The 16957-nt window shown below is 30.8% G+C and overlaps 1 protein-coding gene and 1 long non-coding RNA gene across 2 annotated transcripts in view; one reads left to right on the top strand and one right to left on the bottom strand.

Annotated features, from left to right (window-relative positions):
• Window positions 1-16957, bottom strand: part of LOC114933269 (uncharacterized) — a 62742-nt gene that overhangs the window by 19650 nt on the left and 26135 nt on the right. Inside the window, exon 8 of the mRNA XM_029305762.2 lies at window positions 3554-4321. Within this exon, the coding sequence (XP_029161595.2) occupies window positions 3554-4321 (768 nt within the window). The remainder of the gene's footprint in view (window positions 1-3553; window positions 4322-16957) is intronic.
• On the top strand, window positions 6898-9076 carry LOC114933271 (uncharacterized). The gene is made up of 3 exons (XR_003820037.2): window positions 6898-8036; window positions 8361-8405; window positions 8908-9076. It is a non-coding gene; the product is annotated as an uncharacterized LOC114933271 (long non-coding RNA).

Here is a 16957-nt window from a genome sequence, read left to right as displayed (position 1 = left end):
TATTAAATCTGGCACTGATGAAAATATTTATCATTATATAGTTTATAGTTTATGTGAATTATTAGCACTTTTTTCATTACTTTTTATCAATAAAATAAACAGATATACAAGAAGCATTGTATCCATTTAAAACTGCAGACTTTCTTTTTTCCAACACAATTTTTGTTGTTTTCTCAATAACCGCATGCATTCAAAAATGACAGCTGATTAGTTTCAGCAATTTCCTATGAGACACCCTGTATTACCCTATCTTTTAATTATTCGAAATGTAGGAGTTGTAGAAATAGTTGATTCGATGTTATCATAAGGGATAGTTTGGCAATTGGTTAAAAATATCAAACATTATTGATCGAGAATGCAATGCGATTTATGATTTTTTACAAAAATTTCCTATGAGACACCCTGTATTACCCTATCTTTTAATTATTCGAAATGTAGGAGTTGTAGAAATAGTTGATTCGATGTTATCATAAGGGATAGTTTGGCAATTGGTTAAAAATATCAAACATTATTGATCGAGAATGCAATGCGATTTATGATTTTTTACAAAAATTGGCTTTTTCGATATATTAGAGATGAATCATTCAATAAATATTCAGAGAAAAGAAGATAGCGAAAATAAAGATCGTGGAAATATTTTTTTATCAGATATAAATATTTTTTTGAAAATAAATTTTATGTATATAAATGACAATTGTTTGCACAAATAAAAATAATATTTATAATGCAGAGCTGTAATTGAAAGTTATTATAGCACATATTAATATCTCAATGTAGTATTAAAAAGCAATTATTTTGTTTGCTATCAAAGCAAATTGATAAGAATATACCTCATTTAGATTTTTTATTTCATGTATTTCAGATTAAGATTCATCAATTTGAAATTTTTCAATATTGAATCTACTTTGCTACTTTTCATTTATTTAATTATGAAATAATCTTTACTTATTTTTCGAATCTCTTTAATAATAATCAACACATATTAATTATTTATTAATTATTGCTCTATAATAGTATTATTTATTATTCTTTTCCATAAATAATTATATTATTTATTCAGAAACATTGCTCTTTTTTTTTCATGAATATAACAAACTAGAAAATTGTATATCTGATGATTTATGTTAGCGTGTTTTGTTATACTAAATATTTAATATTTTCGCTATTCGAGAAAGCAATTTTATGGAGAAAAAGCCGATTTTTACATATTGCACGTTAATCTTTGTTTTCACTTTGTCTGCCAATACGAATTAAATAGAATCAATTTCAAAATCAATTAGAGAATCAATATTTCCTACAATATTATTGCTAATATATTCGTTACTTTCGTTAATTCACGAACTTTTAAGTTTTGTTGTTCATCAAATTGACATGAGTTTTAACACTTAAAAATTTCGTGTTTTTTATAATCGAATTAATTAATTTTATCAATTTATAGAGGAAAAAATAATTTTCTCTGATGTCAATATTCTAAAAAAATTAAAGAGAAAAAGATGCCTTCTTTTAGAAAAAAGATGAGAGTCTCAACTAATTCCACTCTACCCTAATAAAGCTAGAGCTGAGAGATATTGATAAAAACCAAACGTTTGTCGCGTACAAAAAAATAAATAAAAGAACATAAATTTCATTCTTACGCGAAAATCTTACGTAAATCAAATCATTACAAAATGCAATCTATTTTTAGTGATATAAATCGCATATAAACGCACCGTGCATTTAAATATATTTCAGTTTTACTCTTTTACGATGTGCTTATATAAGTAAATAAAAAAATCGTATATATCGTAAAAAGCGTCAAATAATGGCAGTATAATTTTTATACTAAACACTAAACTAACTTTTCTCGGATTTTCGATGCAAGCAATATTATCAGCCAGAGATACAAGCTCTATCCTATCAAAAAGAATTTGTTATGCCATTTCTCTCCCTCATTCAAGACATTTATGTCATTCGTATCGTTTTTTAAGAAAATACAGGGTACATTCATTATAATCTTAACAGCTAAATATTTAGCAATCCCGGGGGTTTTAATATATATATATATATATATATATATATATATATATATATATGTATGTATCATGCAAAAATTGTAGCATTTCGAGGAAGACATATCGTGACTTAAAACTACCCTCGAATAATATTTAAGTCATTTAAAGGTCAACAAGTTTTTTTTGTAATTAAATATCACCCTAATTTTTTATATAAATTGATTCCTCGCAATATTCGACATAAAAATTTATAAGAATAGAATAATCAAAAAATAAATGAGTTTACGAGATATTTTATACTTTAATTTTAACAAACTATGAAATATATCTGTAAAATATTCATTTTTTAATTATTTTATCTCAATACTTTTTATATACAAGATACTTTGTTGTAAAAAGTGCATAATTACTTTTAAAAAAGTATGTAATTTACAACTATATTTTGCCTGATACATTTCTTCTTAAAACCCTGTGATTTTCAAATATTTGCCTGTTAAGGCTCCTTATTTCTCATCGCGACCATGTTAAATTGTGACGTTAGAGGCGAAAAAAATACAGGCTGAAAATTTTTCCATACCATTTTCAGATAAAAATATAGTTTAATAAAATACAACTTCGGACGGCTTTAGCGCACTTTTAAAATATTCAGAAAACTACCTCTTTTCCTTTATAATCAATCAACGCAGCTGTAAAATGTCCGTAAAATGACAAAGTCTGATGTCACAATTATTTTACGGTTGCTGATTGACTGTCAACAGTTGTGCTTAGATGATTTTAAAATTATCTAGATAAAGATAAGATGAAAATAAGTAAATTCATCCTAGATAATATGAAGATGATTTTGAATTTAAACATATCTAAATAAAGATAAAATCATATATAGCGATTCATCTAGATAACTTCCAGATAATTATATTTTTAAAATTGCTTATGTAAACATAGTTATCAAAAAATGTAAATTATAAAAGGAATATAAAAATATATTCTTACTTTTATTTGTAAATTTTTATCGCTTTACTGCTTAAGTCTACTACTTAATAATATATATTTTTATTATCTATATAAAGATAAGATGTCAAAATTTTATCTAGATAATCATCTATATAATTTGATTATGTAACAGGAAACTGACTGTCAAAGTGTACTAAAAAACTATCTGAAGTTGTGTTTCATCAAAATATCTTTCTATCTACTAAAATGTTCAGCGCTTCCGACGTCATCTAACATGGACGCGGTGAGTATCAAAAGGAGCCTTAAGAGAGATTACAAATGAATCATCCTATACAAAATCCTTCGCAATGTATAATAACCAGTGCAATATCCTATCGCTGATGTATCGTTTCTTCTAAATCTGCTCATCATTGATATTATACACATATATATTTACATCTTGGGCAAAGAGCCGCGTCCTCACTTCTTCCGCAGACCGAAAACATGCGCGGCGAATGAGCCCGAGACGTAATTCGCCAGCGACACGAATAGATTGCTCACCAGGCGATAAACGTGGCCGTAGACCAGCACGGCGCACAGGCGAGTCTTTACAACGGACAAGGTGCACTTACTAGCAACTCGCGGCGAGGGTGGCGACTCATCGTCGTCGTCCACGAGGGTATGCGCGCCGGTGACGGTGGTTGTGGTAGTGGTAGTGGTGGTGGTGGTGGTGGTGGTGGTGATGGTGGTGGTGGTGGTGGATTCCACGCGCGACTCCTCGCCATGGTAGTCGTCGTTGTCGTTGTCACCGCGTTGTTTCTCATCGTAACAAACCTTGTCCCTGTCACTCAGTTCGACACGATTGTCATTTACCACCGAGTCCGCAAGACAGACGTTCGCATTGTCGCGATGACGCGGATCCTCCTGCTCTTTATTATTATCCTTGCCGTTGTCCACCTCGATGTCCATCGACGACGAGGTGACGAGCGACTTGGTAAGCTGATGATTGTCGACGGCGTCCTCGCCAGCGTCGACGTCGGTCTCGGGACCCAAGTCGGAGTAATCATAATCATCTTCGTTGCCGTCGCCGTCCTGATGCTTGCCGTTCCTGTCCATCCCGCAGATCACGCAATTCAAATCGAAATCGGCGCGATCGTGCAGGTCTTGCTGCTGCTGCTTGATGAAGGCAGCGTCGAACTGGCCGGAATTCGATGAGACCGGGTTATTCGGGTCCATGCTGTTCAGTAGTAGACCATTCGGTGCTGGATGAGTCAGGAGCGAATGCCGCGAGGCGATCTCGACGGGCGGTGTCAGGAACACGACGATCACGGTAATGTTGTCCAAGGACCCCGCGCGTTTAGCGCTCTGCAGTAGCGCCTGGTGCACGTGCTTGAGATCGTCTGCAAGGATAAAGAAACGACGTGAGTTAAAAATCTTGTACGACCGAATGATTGCTTTTTAATTGCTACAATTATATGTATTATATATCGTCCGGAGCATAATTTTGAAACAGTACACGTACATCCCTCACTGTTTGTCCCCAAGTAGCAAATTGACGTCATAGATGTCAAAATGACGTATGTTTGCTACCTGGGTCCCGTTTGTTGATTCGGTTTGTCTTCCGCTACCAAAAGTTCCGGCGCGACGGAATTTCGCGTTTTGCGGAAATAATTTTCCGATGTACACCTTAACGAAGCGCATAATTTTCATCGCGTGCGTGCCTTCTTTACATATATTTTCTCAGTACGAAATTATATTATGCAATTAAATTATGAAAAATTGCTTTATTTACGACATAGCAAAGAAAATAAATATATAATGATTCAAATCGAGATGTATTAATATTATAAAAATTAATAATATTATTTAGTATTGATCATAATATTAAGGCTTCTGGTGCTCGCTGCGGCCATGTAAGATTGTGACGTCAGAAACGGGAAAATACACACTGAAAATTATCTTGCGTGCCATTTTTAGATAAAAACATATTTTGATGAAACACAACTTCAGATAGCTTTAGCATACTTTTAATATATTAATAATTAATATAAATATATATATATATATATATATATATATATACACATATATATTAATAATAATTCTGATATAGTTATTTTTTTACAGCCGTTGATTGATTGTAGAAGAAAAAAGATAATTTTCGGAATATTTTAAGTGTGCTAAAATCATCTGAAATGATGTTTCATCGAAATATCGTTTTATTTCGGTAAAATGGCATCCAAGAATTTTTCTCACCTCTGACGTCACAATTCCAGCAGGGTCGATGAGCGGCGAAGAGTCTTAACATTAATATCAATTAATACATACTAATATTATAATATTAGCAATAATTAATAATACAAAATATTAGTATAAAAAAATACTAATATTAATATTAATTAATAAATTATGTAATAACTGATATTACAAAAATTTTTTAAAAGACTTGATGCGAGAAAAGAAAGTTCTAACTATAACAGAGAAATATTTTTCAATGGAATACGTTGTTCCGTAGTTAATTAGCTTATCGGCGTATTTCATCGAATAATAAAAGTGCAGCTACGGTTTATAGTCGGCGAAGTCAATGGTTCGTGAATAAAACATGCTCTCTTCAAGATCATCACGCGATCGCATTCAAGAACCATCGCGGCTATAATATCACATATATATATTTGTTTTCTAAAATATATGATTATGTACACAATCCACACTGATATTGCTATTGCAAGGTGTCATCATTCTCGTCACAATTTACATCTTTGATTTAAATCAACGATGCAAGAATTAAATGAGTTTAAAGAAGAAGATATAAGATAGATGAAGTATAAGAAAGAGGAATATATAAAGTTTTGGATATAATTTGTGGATATATAAACAAATATTTGAGAATATTATTTGATACGCGATATGTAAATATTGTTTAACAGCACTATTGTTATTATGTCCGAATGTATTTTTACATAAAAAAAACTTATTAATCACAAATCATCATTATTAAAATTATTTTTAAGGAATAAAATCTAGAAAAATATAATTATATATTTTTTGTTTTATTTTTAAATTTAATTTTCCATTTAATATCTACTTTAACACTTTAGGCAGTTAGATTATTTTCTATTTTAAAACTATTTAATCTAGTTTTGCCGTGAACTCTTTTATTAAACTCTAATAATACTTAAGGTATATACATAATTCCTACAAAAATGACCTAAAATCAAAATCCTTCAGAATTCATAAACGTAAAAAAGTAGAAGTTAAAAATATAAGAGCAAACTTTTTCGACTCGCGAATATATACAATAGATATAGGTATCCTCTTTTTCTTTATAGAATTCTTCTATGTAGAATTCCTCTTTTTTTGCATGTATGTGTATATATATATATATATATATATATATATATACATATATATATATATATATATATATATATATATGTACAGAGTGTAACTAAAAAAATATATATGGAATATTATTCAAATTCTCTGGCCAATTTGAAGATAATTTTTTTCTCAGTGAAAATGTTGAGGCAGAAATAATTTTCAAGTTACAAATGATGAAAAAAAGTATGCTTCTCGTAAACTAAACACTTTGTGGAATTAAAATATTAACAAAACTACGTTCATTAGTTAATTTCGAGTAGAGTTCACTTCAACAAAATTTTTATTTAAGGCTTAGTTGCAAAGATACATGATAACAAAAAATGATAATCTGCCTCGACATTTTCGCTAAAGGAGAATCTCCAATTGGCCAAAGAATCTGAGTGTGCTTTATATACATATATTTTTCAGTTACACTCTGTATATATCACCCTTACCTTCACTTATGTCAAAAATATTAAGTAAACTTGTTTATTAATTAATATTAATTATTCAAGTTTATTATACCCAGGTAGCAAACTGACGTCATTAAACGTCAAAATTATGTCATTCGTCGTTTAATGACGTCAGTTTGCTACTTGGAAAGCTTAAAATTTAATGTAATTTTTCAAAAAATTTGGTTATATTCAGTTAATAAATGTATTCGCTGTAAAGATTAAACACACTGTATCTTTACAACCAGAATAAAACACATCCCACGTAGCAAATTGACCTCATTAAACGTCAAAATGACGTCATCGACGTCAAAATGACGTCATTAAACGGCAAAATGACGTCATTAAACGCCAAAATGACGTCATTAAACGACAAAATGACGTCATTAAACGACAAAATGACGTCATCGACGTCAAAATGACGTCATTAAACGGCAAAATGACGTCATTAAACGTCAAAATGACGTCATTAACCGACAAAATGACGTCATTAAACGTCAAAATTACGTCATTAAACGTCCAAATAACGTCAATTTGACATTTGATGACGTCAGTCTGCTACCTGCTTATGCTTATATACATTTTTTGCTTAAAATGTACAATCATGTCCTAGAATACTACCCATTCCTGCTGAAACACCCTGTTCAGAATTTGTCAAAAATTTCACGACTTTATTATTGTGCAAAATCAGTATTCGCGAATATTGTGCGGCCCTGGCGGAAAGTACGTTGACCTACGCGCTACACCGCCTATCGACGCCTGCGTAGTCCTCTCCCTCTCATTCGCTCCTTCGTCCTCCGCCCTCTCTCTTTTGGCGTTTCTCCCTCGTCGTTCCCCCTTCCTTACACCCCGATTCCTCTTTCTTTCTGCCCATCGCCGTTGCCGCTCACCTCTCTCTCTCGTCGTCTTCTCTTTCATTCTCTTGCATTCGCGCTCTAGTGACTTTATTACATTGCGAGAACATTTGCTTGCCATCTGGAGGCGAGGGAAGGAAGGGGGGAAGGAGAAAAATGTTAAAATTTGTCATCGAATTTCATATTTTTCTTCATATTTCTCTACCTCTTTTTCTTTCGCGAATGACGTCACTTGTCAAAAATCATCATAAACATGAGCAATGAAATTCCTTAAAAAAAAAAAAAAAGCAAAATTCGCGTTCCGTGAAATTCGCCGAAATTCACCAAGGACCATGCAATTCGTGACTAACGTCAATGTCAACACGGTCATTGCGGATATCCGGATGCAGTTCTCTGGTGACGCATCGGGCAACCATGGGGGGACCGACGTTACATCGATCAATAATTGGGTATGTCAATGATAAATTTATTTCTAATTGATAAGAAAATATATATATATAGTAAAAAAAAAAAAATATATATATATATATATTATATATATTATATAATAAATTAAAGACGAATAAAAAATAGTGCAGTATTTATTATTGTAAAAATGAATAAATTGCTAATTGAGAAAGCTATATATATACAATATATCGAAATATGCAAATCAAAGTGCCATAGCAAGAAAGTTTTTGAAAAAATAAATTATATAGTATATAGGAGTAAAATCATATCTGAATATTTTGAACACATGATGCATTTTTTAATACATGGTGATATTTCTATAGGAAAGCGTGTAACAATATCGGGGGAAAAAGCGAACGGGAAAATCGGTGAGTCGCACTAACGATTATCCATATATTCTCTCGAGGATTCAATTAACGCGTGTCGCATTGTTAGCGCAAAGAGGGTAAGCGAAAAAAACGAACGTTCACAGGAACAACGCGTAAATGATGTGATAGAATGACGCTTATTCCCTTTGAACTCTCAATGAAACCGAAGTTTTCAGCGCATTAACACTTTGCGTGAATTGTAAAAAAATTATTTATTATATATCAAATTTATATCTAAAAATATATCTAGTAGTGTTTATATCTAAAAAGAATATATTAAAAATATTTTTTATTTTGTCATTTGTCGTGTATATCATTTTTATTTATTTATTTTTACGTTATTTTTGTGTTAATATAATGTGTTAGAAAAAAGAGTTTATAGAAAAGAATGCAATAAAATTAGGATATACTAAAATTTATATTTTGAAAGACTCGTAGAAGAAATTTGATTATGAATAGAACCACTTAAAGAAGATTAATAGATTCTAATCATGTTTTCAAGGCGACATTGATTGCTGTCCAAGGTTATTTATGGTAGAGACCGGCTACATACACTGATGAAGCAGAACTGTGATAGACTGTGAATGACATGAGATAGTGCATATCGATGTTCGTTATAATGATAATTATGTATGACACGATAATTAAATCGATGTGGAATAATTAAATAACAGATGTTTTTGTGAATAAAATAATATTTCCCTCTAAACCAATAATTTATAAATGAAACAAAGATCTAGATTTAAATTTTTAAAATGCAAATAGTAAAAAAATACTTCAAATTATAGCTTAAGAGTTTCAAAGATATTTACTTATCTAAATTGCATATTTAAAAATACCGTAAGAATTAAATCACTGGTTGTTATAATTTTCTGTTAATAATTTTTGAAATTTTTTATAACTTTTCGTTGAAGCTAAATTAATTTTAGATCGAGAATAAGAACTGATAACTGGAAAGAGTAACCAACTCGAAATCACATTTTCATATTAAGTATATAGACATATAATGATGATATACTTAATATAACCTCGCAATATAATTTAGCTATTCAGAACTCATCATCGAAGGCCACGTAAAAAATGACGACATTAGTTATCGACTTGATTGTGCATGATTTTACATGAATAAATTACTTTCGAAATATGGGAAAACAGAAATCGTCGCAATAAAATTGCTCGATAATTTCATATTGTATAAAAAAATGTCTGCTAGCAACGTACATAAACAACACTGATAGGTGTAATCATTTTTTACAGTAAAAGTATCTTCTGTAATTTTTAATTATTACAAATCGTAGACTGTTCACTGTGCATAAATACACCGGAAAACTGACAATAAGTGACAAATGAAGAAGCGACTGCCCTATACTCTGGCGGTGAAAAAATAAAAAGTAGTAAGTACACAAGCGACACTGATAGGTATAACCATTTTGTACAGTAAAAATATCTTTTGTGATCTTCGATTATTGCAAATCGTTGACTATTCACTGGGCATATACCTCGAAAAACTTAGAGACAAATGGAAAAGCTGTGTAAAGCGACTGTCTTGCCATCTGGCGGTGAAAAAGTGAAAAGTAGCAGTAAGTAAAAAAGTTAATCGTACACGCAGTTCCAGCTACAGGTCGACGCTGTGTAACACCGTGTCACCTAGTGTTCAGCTGTGGCATTTTGCGAATTACTTAAGTATTAAAAATAAAGTAAAATTTGTTTTTTTTTCTCGCGAACGAAGCCCGTGTAAGTCGGGCAACCGATGATTGTACGGACTCTCTGCACAACCGACATATACAGCTGCGAGATAAATTACACGGAAATATTGGATTACGCGTGTATACCGGGACGTGTATATGCTGCCGTGAAGAAAAAAAAAAGAAGAAAACGAGGCTTATTCCTCTCCACATCCGCTCTCTCGCGATCTCGGGACTGATCGGAATTTTGCGCGGCCAATCGTCTCGGTCACGAATCCGTCTCTCCACGGCAGAACATCGTCCGCGGTTTCTCTTTTTTTCTCCTCGTCAAAACGGTCGGCTTCTATATACCGATATGAATTATGTAGGTGGCACGCGCGTAAGTATTGTATCCAGGTTCTCGCTCGCGGAACGATCGTTGAACCAATGTTCATCGGAGCCGACTGCCTGTCTGTGTTCGCCTAAGCCTAAGGTTTGCGAGCTCACGCCTCTCCAAGTAAATCAACGTTTCACAAGAGTCATCGCTACGATGACCATTTTTTCTCATTTTTATCCTTAAAATACACCATTAAGGTCTCTGACATAGCTTTAGAAACGCCCTATTTTCTCAGAGAAAATAAAGAACAGAGCTGAACATTTTAGGGTCCTGTTTCAACATGTTTCCAAATCAATTTGCGGTCAAATTCTCATGTTAATACAACGATATTAGCAGTGTTGTGCTTAGATGATTTTAAAATTAGCTAGATAAAGATGAGATAAAAAATGTAATTTATCTTAGATAAGATGAAGATTTTGTTTTAAATATATCTAGATAAAAGATAAAATTATATGGCGATTCATTTAAATAATTTCCAGATAATATTTTTAAGATTGCTTATATAAACAGTTATAAAAATGAAAATTATAAAAGAAACGTATTAATATTTTTATTTATAAGTAAATATCATTTACTGCTTAAATTTTACTACTTAAGTATTTTTATGTGCTATGATTCTAAACCAAATAATCTAAACATTATTCTAAATAATTTAATAAAGATAACACTTTTTTTCATGTAAGATGCAGATGTAGATAATACATATTTTTATTATCTATATAAAGATAAAATAATGCCAAAGTTTCATCTAGATGATCATCTATATAATTTTATTTATAAATAACAGCAAACACTAGATATTAGATTTTAAAATGCTAAATAAAAAAAAGGACAAAATTGTAATATAAATAAATTTTTTTAAATAAAGAATAAAATTGAGTTTTACAAGAATGAATAAATCTAAAGGACAGTTACTTGAAATAACGGACAGATGGTCATCGTAGCTACATATTCGCTGATTAAACAAAATCGGAAAAGCTCTCGGTGTGTATCTCGCAGATATTTAATATTATTTCAAATCTTATCTATTCTAATGCTCGATTTTCCCAGACCGGATGAGTATTTATAAATTATTTTCAGGTAACACTATTTTTTATCCGAAAAATAAAATTTATTAGACGATGCCAAAATATAAAAATAGCTCAATATTTTTGTTTATTTCAGTTCATGTATAATAATTACCTGCGTTAAAAAAATAAAGAATTAAATAATATAGTTTCTAAATATAAGAGCCTAAAAAAATTATATTTCTTCATATCATTCCGGTTTCACTAAACAATGGTATATAATTTTTTTTTTCGACTATTATATATATTATATTCGATAAATAAGAGAAATCGTATTTGTCCGATTTCTTGTGTCTTGCTCTGTTACTAAGGGAGAAAAAACTCCAGGTTTCAACGTGTTTCTTTCTACATCGATATTTTTCAAGAGGTTTACAAATTCTCGCAATTATCGAAGGTATTTCAATTTTCTCGTATTTCCCAGATTTGTTTTACTTATAGACGAAATTTAAAATATTTTTATGAAAAGTTTAATAATTTTTTTCGCCGAATACATCAAAATATTGTGAAAATTGTTGTCACAAAATTTGAAATGTTCTAGACGACTTGTCAGGTTGTCCGTTACTTGGCACACATGAAGGACGTTACTTTTGATCTTATTTAAGTACACATACGCCACAATAATATAGAATTAATTTATTGAAACATATATATAAGGGAAAAATTATGAAAATTTTTCTTCTAATTTATTAAATATTTTTCATCCCTCGCAAAGTCTCTTTCTTCGATCGCGGATTTGCAAAACAAAAAAACGGTTTGAAATTTTCGAATGATCGTCAAGGACGGGGCAAAGATATATAAAACAACGAGCGAAAAAAAACTGTGTAGCGATGACTCACGCTTTATCAGAAGATCCCAGGACTCGAGCAGCAGGTTTCCTGCGAAACAAAGCTTCGCAACGAGATCCAAAGTATAAATTTGTGTGCAGACTCCGACGAAATGACGGTGCACAGGACAACGAAAGGGAGCGGATGTTACGCTCTCCTACCGCAAGTATGTGTATATATATATATATATATATATATATACTAATGCACAGGTATGTTTTCGAAGGTATTTTCTACCTGACCGCGGCGGCGGACGTCGCGCGCGGACCAAGTTTACGTTTGAAAACCGTTCGCCGCTCAAAGCACGACGTTACACCGGGCGTGGCGTGTCACGACTGAGCCCTCGCCGGCGCGAGGCGCGATCTCGCCGGCGCGCTGCCGCTGCCGAGACCCGCCGCCAGGCGGCGCTACCGTCGATCCCGGTGCGATGACTCATGCGTCACCCTCGTGCGACCGGCTTCGCCCCGTCGCACCTTTTCTACAGGGTGTCCAATGTTGTCTAAACAATCAATTTATGTAGATGATCTAGATTAAATTTTTTGGCGTCATCTCATCTTTATATAGATAAAAAATATGTACCATCCCTAATAACACAACATATGCGAAAGATATTCAGAGATATTAAAACATCCTCAGGATATTCTCTGAACGTCTTCAGGATATGTGCGCTGTTAGAGATCTATTTGTTAGAGAAGAGAAAAATTATATTTAGAATAATGTTCAAATAATTTGGTTCAGACTTATAGCACCTAAAAATGCTTATAATTAGCAGTGAGCGATAAAAACTTACAAATAAAGGTATAAATATATTTTTATATTTGTGTTTATATAAACGGTCTTAAAAATAATATTTATCTAGATATAAATCGACATATAAATCAAAAATATAATTTTATCTTTTATCATCACCCTCGAAATATATTCACGATTTCTCTGATACATCAGAAAAATACATGCATTTGTCGTGAGCTTCGTGGTTTTATTCACAGATATTAAAACAGATAGAGGTAAAATTTCAATATTCTATGGGCAAATGAAAATGGTATCAATCGCGACACTTTTGGCGCGCAATGCAATTTTTATTCTGCAGTATATCGAAGATTGAACTCGTCGAAATTATACCACTTGCTTTCTCACACACACACACAATCGCTACTTTCACCAGTGTAGAAAGTTCCTTTTTTTAATGAACACGATCGATGCTCTCGCGCAATTGTTTATGTCGATGAGAGAGTGTTATTTCGTACAAATATGGAGAAACGCAATAAGCGAGAAGTTTAATATGAAGATTTTGCTTTTTGAGATTTTTATGTTTATATAAATACATGTGAATGCTCCTTTTCTTTTCCTTTTCAAACAAAATCATTTTGTAATTAATAGCAAAACGAAATGTCGCGTTATCGTATTTAAGGGATTTTAGAAAAATACGTATTATATCGTATACATATATATATGTATATATATTGTATATATATATACACACACACACACATATATATATATATATATATTAATATATATATCAGGGTTGTGTAATAACTAGTTAATTAGATAAAAGTTAAAAAGTTAATAACTTTTAATTTAGCTTAATTAATTTAAAATGTAATTTTATTTAATTATTTTTTACTTTAAACTTTTTTTCTAAGTTAAATTTTGTTTATCTCTAAATACCATTATTGTTTTTTTATAAGTTATTAATGTATTATTTTTAAATTAAAGTATTATTAATTTTTATGTTCATTTGTCATCAATTGTAATGATCAAAAAATATATTTCTATATAAAAATTAAAATGTCTTTGTTATTTGTTGTTATAAATTTTAAAAGAATTAACAAACAAAATTCTAATTTAATATAAATAATATTTTTAAAAGTTAACTTTTGATTTAACTTTAGTTAATTTAATCTTATTAACTTTAACTGAGTTAATTTTTTGTTTATGCAACTTTTAACTTAATAAAATTAATTCTATAAAGCAACTAACTTTAACTTTAGCTTAATTTTAAAAAATCATTAACCTACCCAATCCTGATATATATACGAAACATATGTATATTAATTTAAGAGAAAAATTTTAGACAAAAAAGTAATTGGAAATAAAGATAATTAATATTGAATCACTATTAATAGAATAAGAATCTCTCTCTCTCTCTCTCTCTCTCTCTCTCTCTCTCTCTCGAAAAAAAAAAAAAAATGCCAAATATACACGATAAAATATTTAACGAGCATAATATCGATTAAAAGATATTTTATAAATATAATTTTATTATTCATATATATTGATTTTATTTAACACATAATAATTATTATTATATTTAATTAATGTTTTAGTTTTAAATAAAATAATATAAATAATTCACAACTAAAAAGATACTATTCGGAGTTATCGAATTAACAATAAGTCTCATTCATTGTTTTTTGAAAATTTATATAACTATTCAATAATATAGTAGTAGAAAGAATTTGCGTTTGCATATTGTAATTTTATTAAATAATAGAATCACATTAATTATCCATGTACGCAATTAAAATGAGAAATATACTCGATAGAAAAGGTTGAATATTTCTGTGGTAGAAAAATTTATTTTTACGCAAAAAGTTAAAAAAATATTGGTTAATTTACTTTTCTATACATTTTAAATGACATACGTATCACAATAATACGTCTCTCTGTTTCGCGGTTAAAACCTTGTCATAACGTATAGCTAGAGAGAACAAACAACCGCAAACACACAAGTTATGTTAGCATAAAATTATTTTTTTCCATCAAATTTAGATTTATTCAGTCTATATACTGTACAAGAACCTTGAGACTATATAATCTTTATATTTTAACGAATTTTTAAGAGCTATATTTTAATTTATATTTTACATATTTATTTTATTACATATTTATATTTTATTATATATTTATTTATATTTATATTTTACATTTATATGCTTAAGATTCATAGATCAATTTATAAATATTTCAATATTATCATGTTTATTTGCGTTATATAAAAACAGGAAATAATTCGCCAAATCTTGTCGCCGTCTAAAAGATGTCTTAAATGATACCTGCTTTTACAAGCCTCTTTTCTGGGTTGAGCTACGTCGCACCGAAATAACGACGGCGTTAATTAGCGTAATAAACACGATATGCGCTATTTTTGAGAATTAGTCGCGCTCTCGGGCGCAAAACGAGGAAACGAACGGAATTGTTCGACTCTAATGAACAAGCGGATCATGGGTCTCTCCAACAAACAGCTAGACCAAGGACACAGTTTAAGAGTTAACACACCGATATTCATATTTTCTATGCGACGCGTGCGATGAATCATATAGCTAGAATATTCTCACCGGCTGAAGACCAGGCTCTCTTAAATCATGCTTTGAATTATGTAACGTCGCAACAGAATTTTTCACGGGCGAATTCAAGTCAGGAAGCAATAAGTTTTTATTGATTTTACATAATCTTAAAAGAAGATCGTGCGCCAAAACGAGTATTTCAAGACTGCTGCATGAATTCTATGAATTGTCCAATTCTTTAATTTTTATGTGTAAAAATATTTTATAGTTTATGTAAAATTATGTCAAATTTAAATATAAAATGTTTTATAAGCTATATTCATTCCTTATCCTTAATCTTTTATGCCGAAAATTACGAAGAATCGATTTGTATAAAAAAATCTAGTGGTTTTATTTAAAAATATATAAATGACCTTGAAAAGCGCTCTTTAGAAAAAAGTTAGTAGCGCCGTCTTCTGTCTCTTTTTAAATCAAACAATTTTTATTTGAAACATTATTGTACAATCAAATTTAAGGTTTTAAGGGTGATCGATTAAAATATATAGAGTATTCTATATTCTATATAATAATATATAAAAATATATAATTTAAATTTTATATAAACGAAAATATATTAATTATAAAAAAATTTAAAAGAAGATATCGTAAACGAACAATCATATAATGTGATCCCCCTCCTCCATATAAAAATATATTTTAAAAAAAGCAAACTGTGTGTGTATTAGTGTGCATGCAAGACTTTTCACGCGAATCGCACCGGGTTAGGCGAACGTGACGCAATCGCATCCCGCGACACGCATCCAGGCGACTTCCGAGCAGGAGATAGAAACACATGACGGACGGATGGAGGAAGAAAGATTGAAAGAAAACCGGCCAAGTGCGCGGCGCCTTCGCTCTTTACCAGATCCCTCAAGGTAAAATCAAGAGACGGCGAGGAGAGTCGACTATGTTAGCGAACGTTGCCACATCACATTCCAGCCGGTATGATTCACTAAGTACTTAACGCGGTCTGTGCATGAAAATGAACGATAGGATGTGCATTACGGTACCGCGTTGCTGCACGACGATAACCGATCTTATCCGGTATTATAGTTGTCTATACCACGATGAAACTGAAGAAAACGATGAGCTGTGTAAAGACTCTGAAAGAACTCTTGTCTCTTTATAATCAAACCCGTTATTTTTAATAGGGGAACGCTAAAATATTTCCCCAATCATAAATTTAATAAGAAATATATAATATTTTCAATTCTACTAATAATAATGAATAAAAGTTTTTATTAATGTATTTATTAGATGAAGTAATAAAC

Source organism: Nylanderia fulva, unplaced genomic scaffold (assembly GCF_048542155.1).
Source record: "Nylanderia fulva isolate GAGA-0341 unplaced genomic scaffold, ASM4854215v1 Scaffold60, whole genome shotgun sequence".
Classification (NCBI taxonomy): Eukaryota; Metazoa; Arthropoda; class Insecta; order Hymenoptera; family Formicidae; genus Nylanderia; species Nylanderia fulva.
This window is presented reverse-complemented; position numbering and strand designations above follow the sequence as displayed.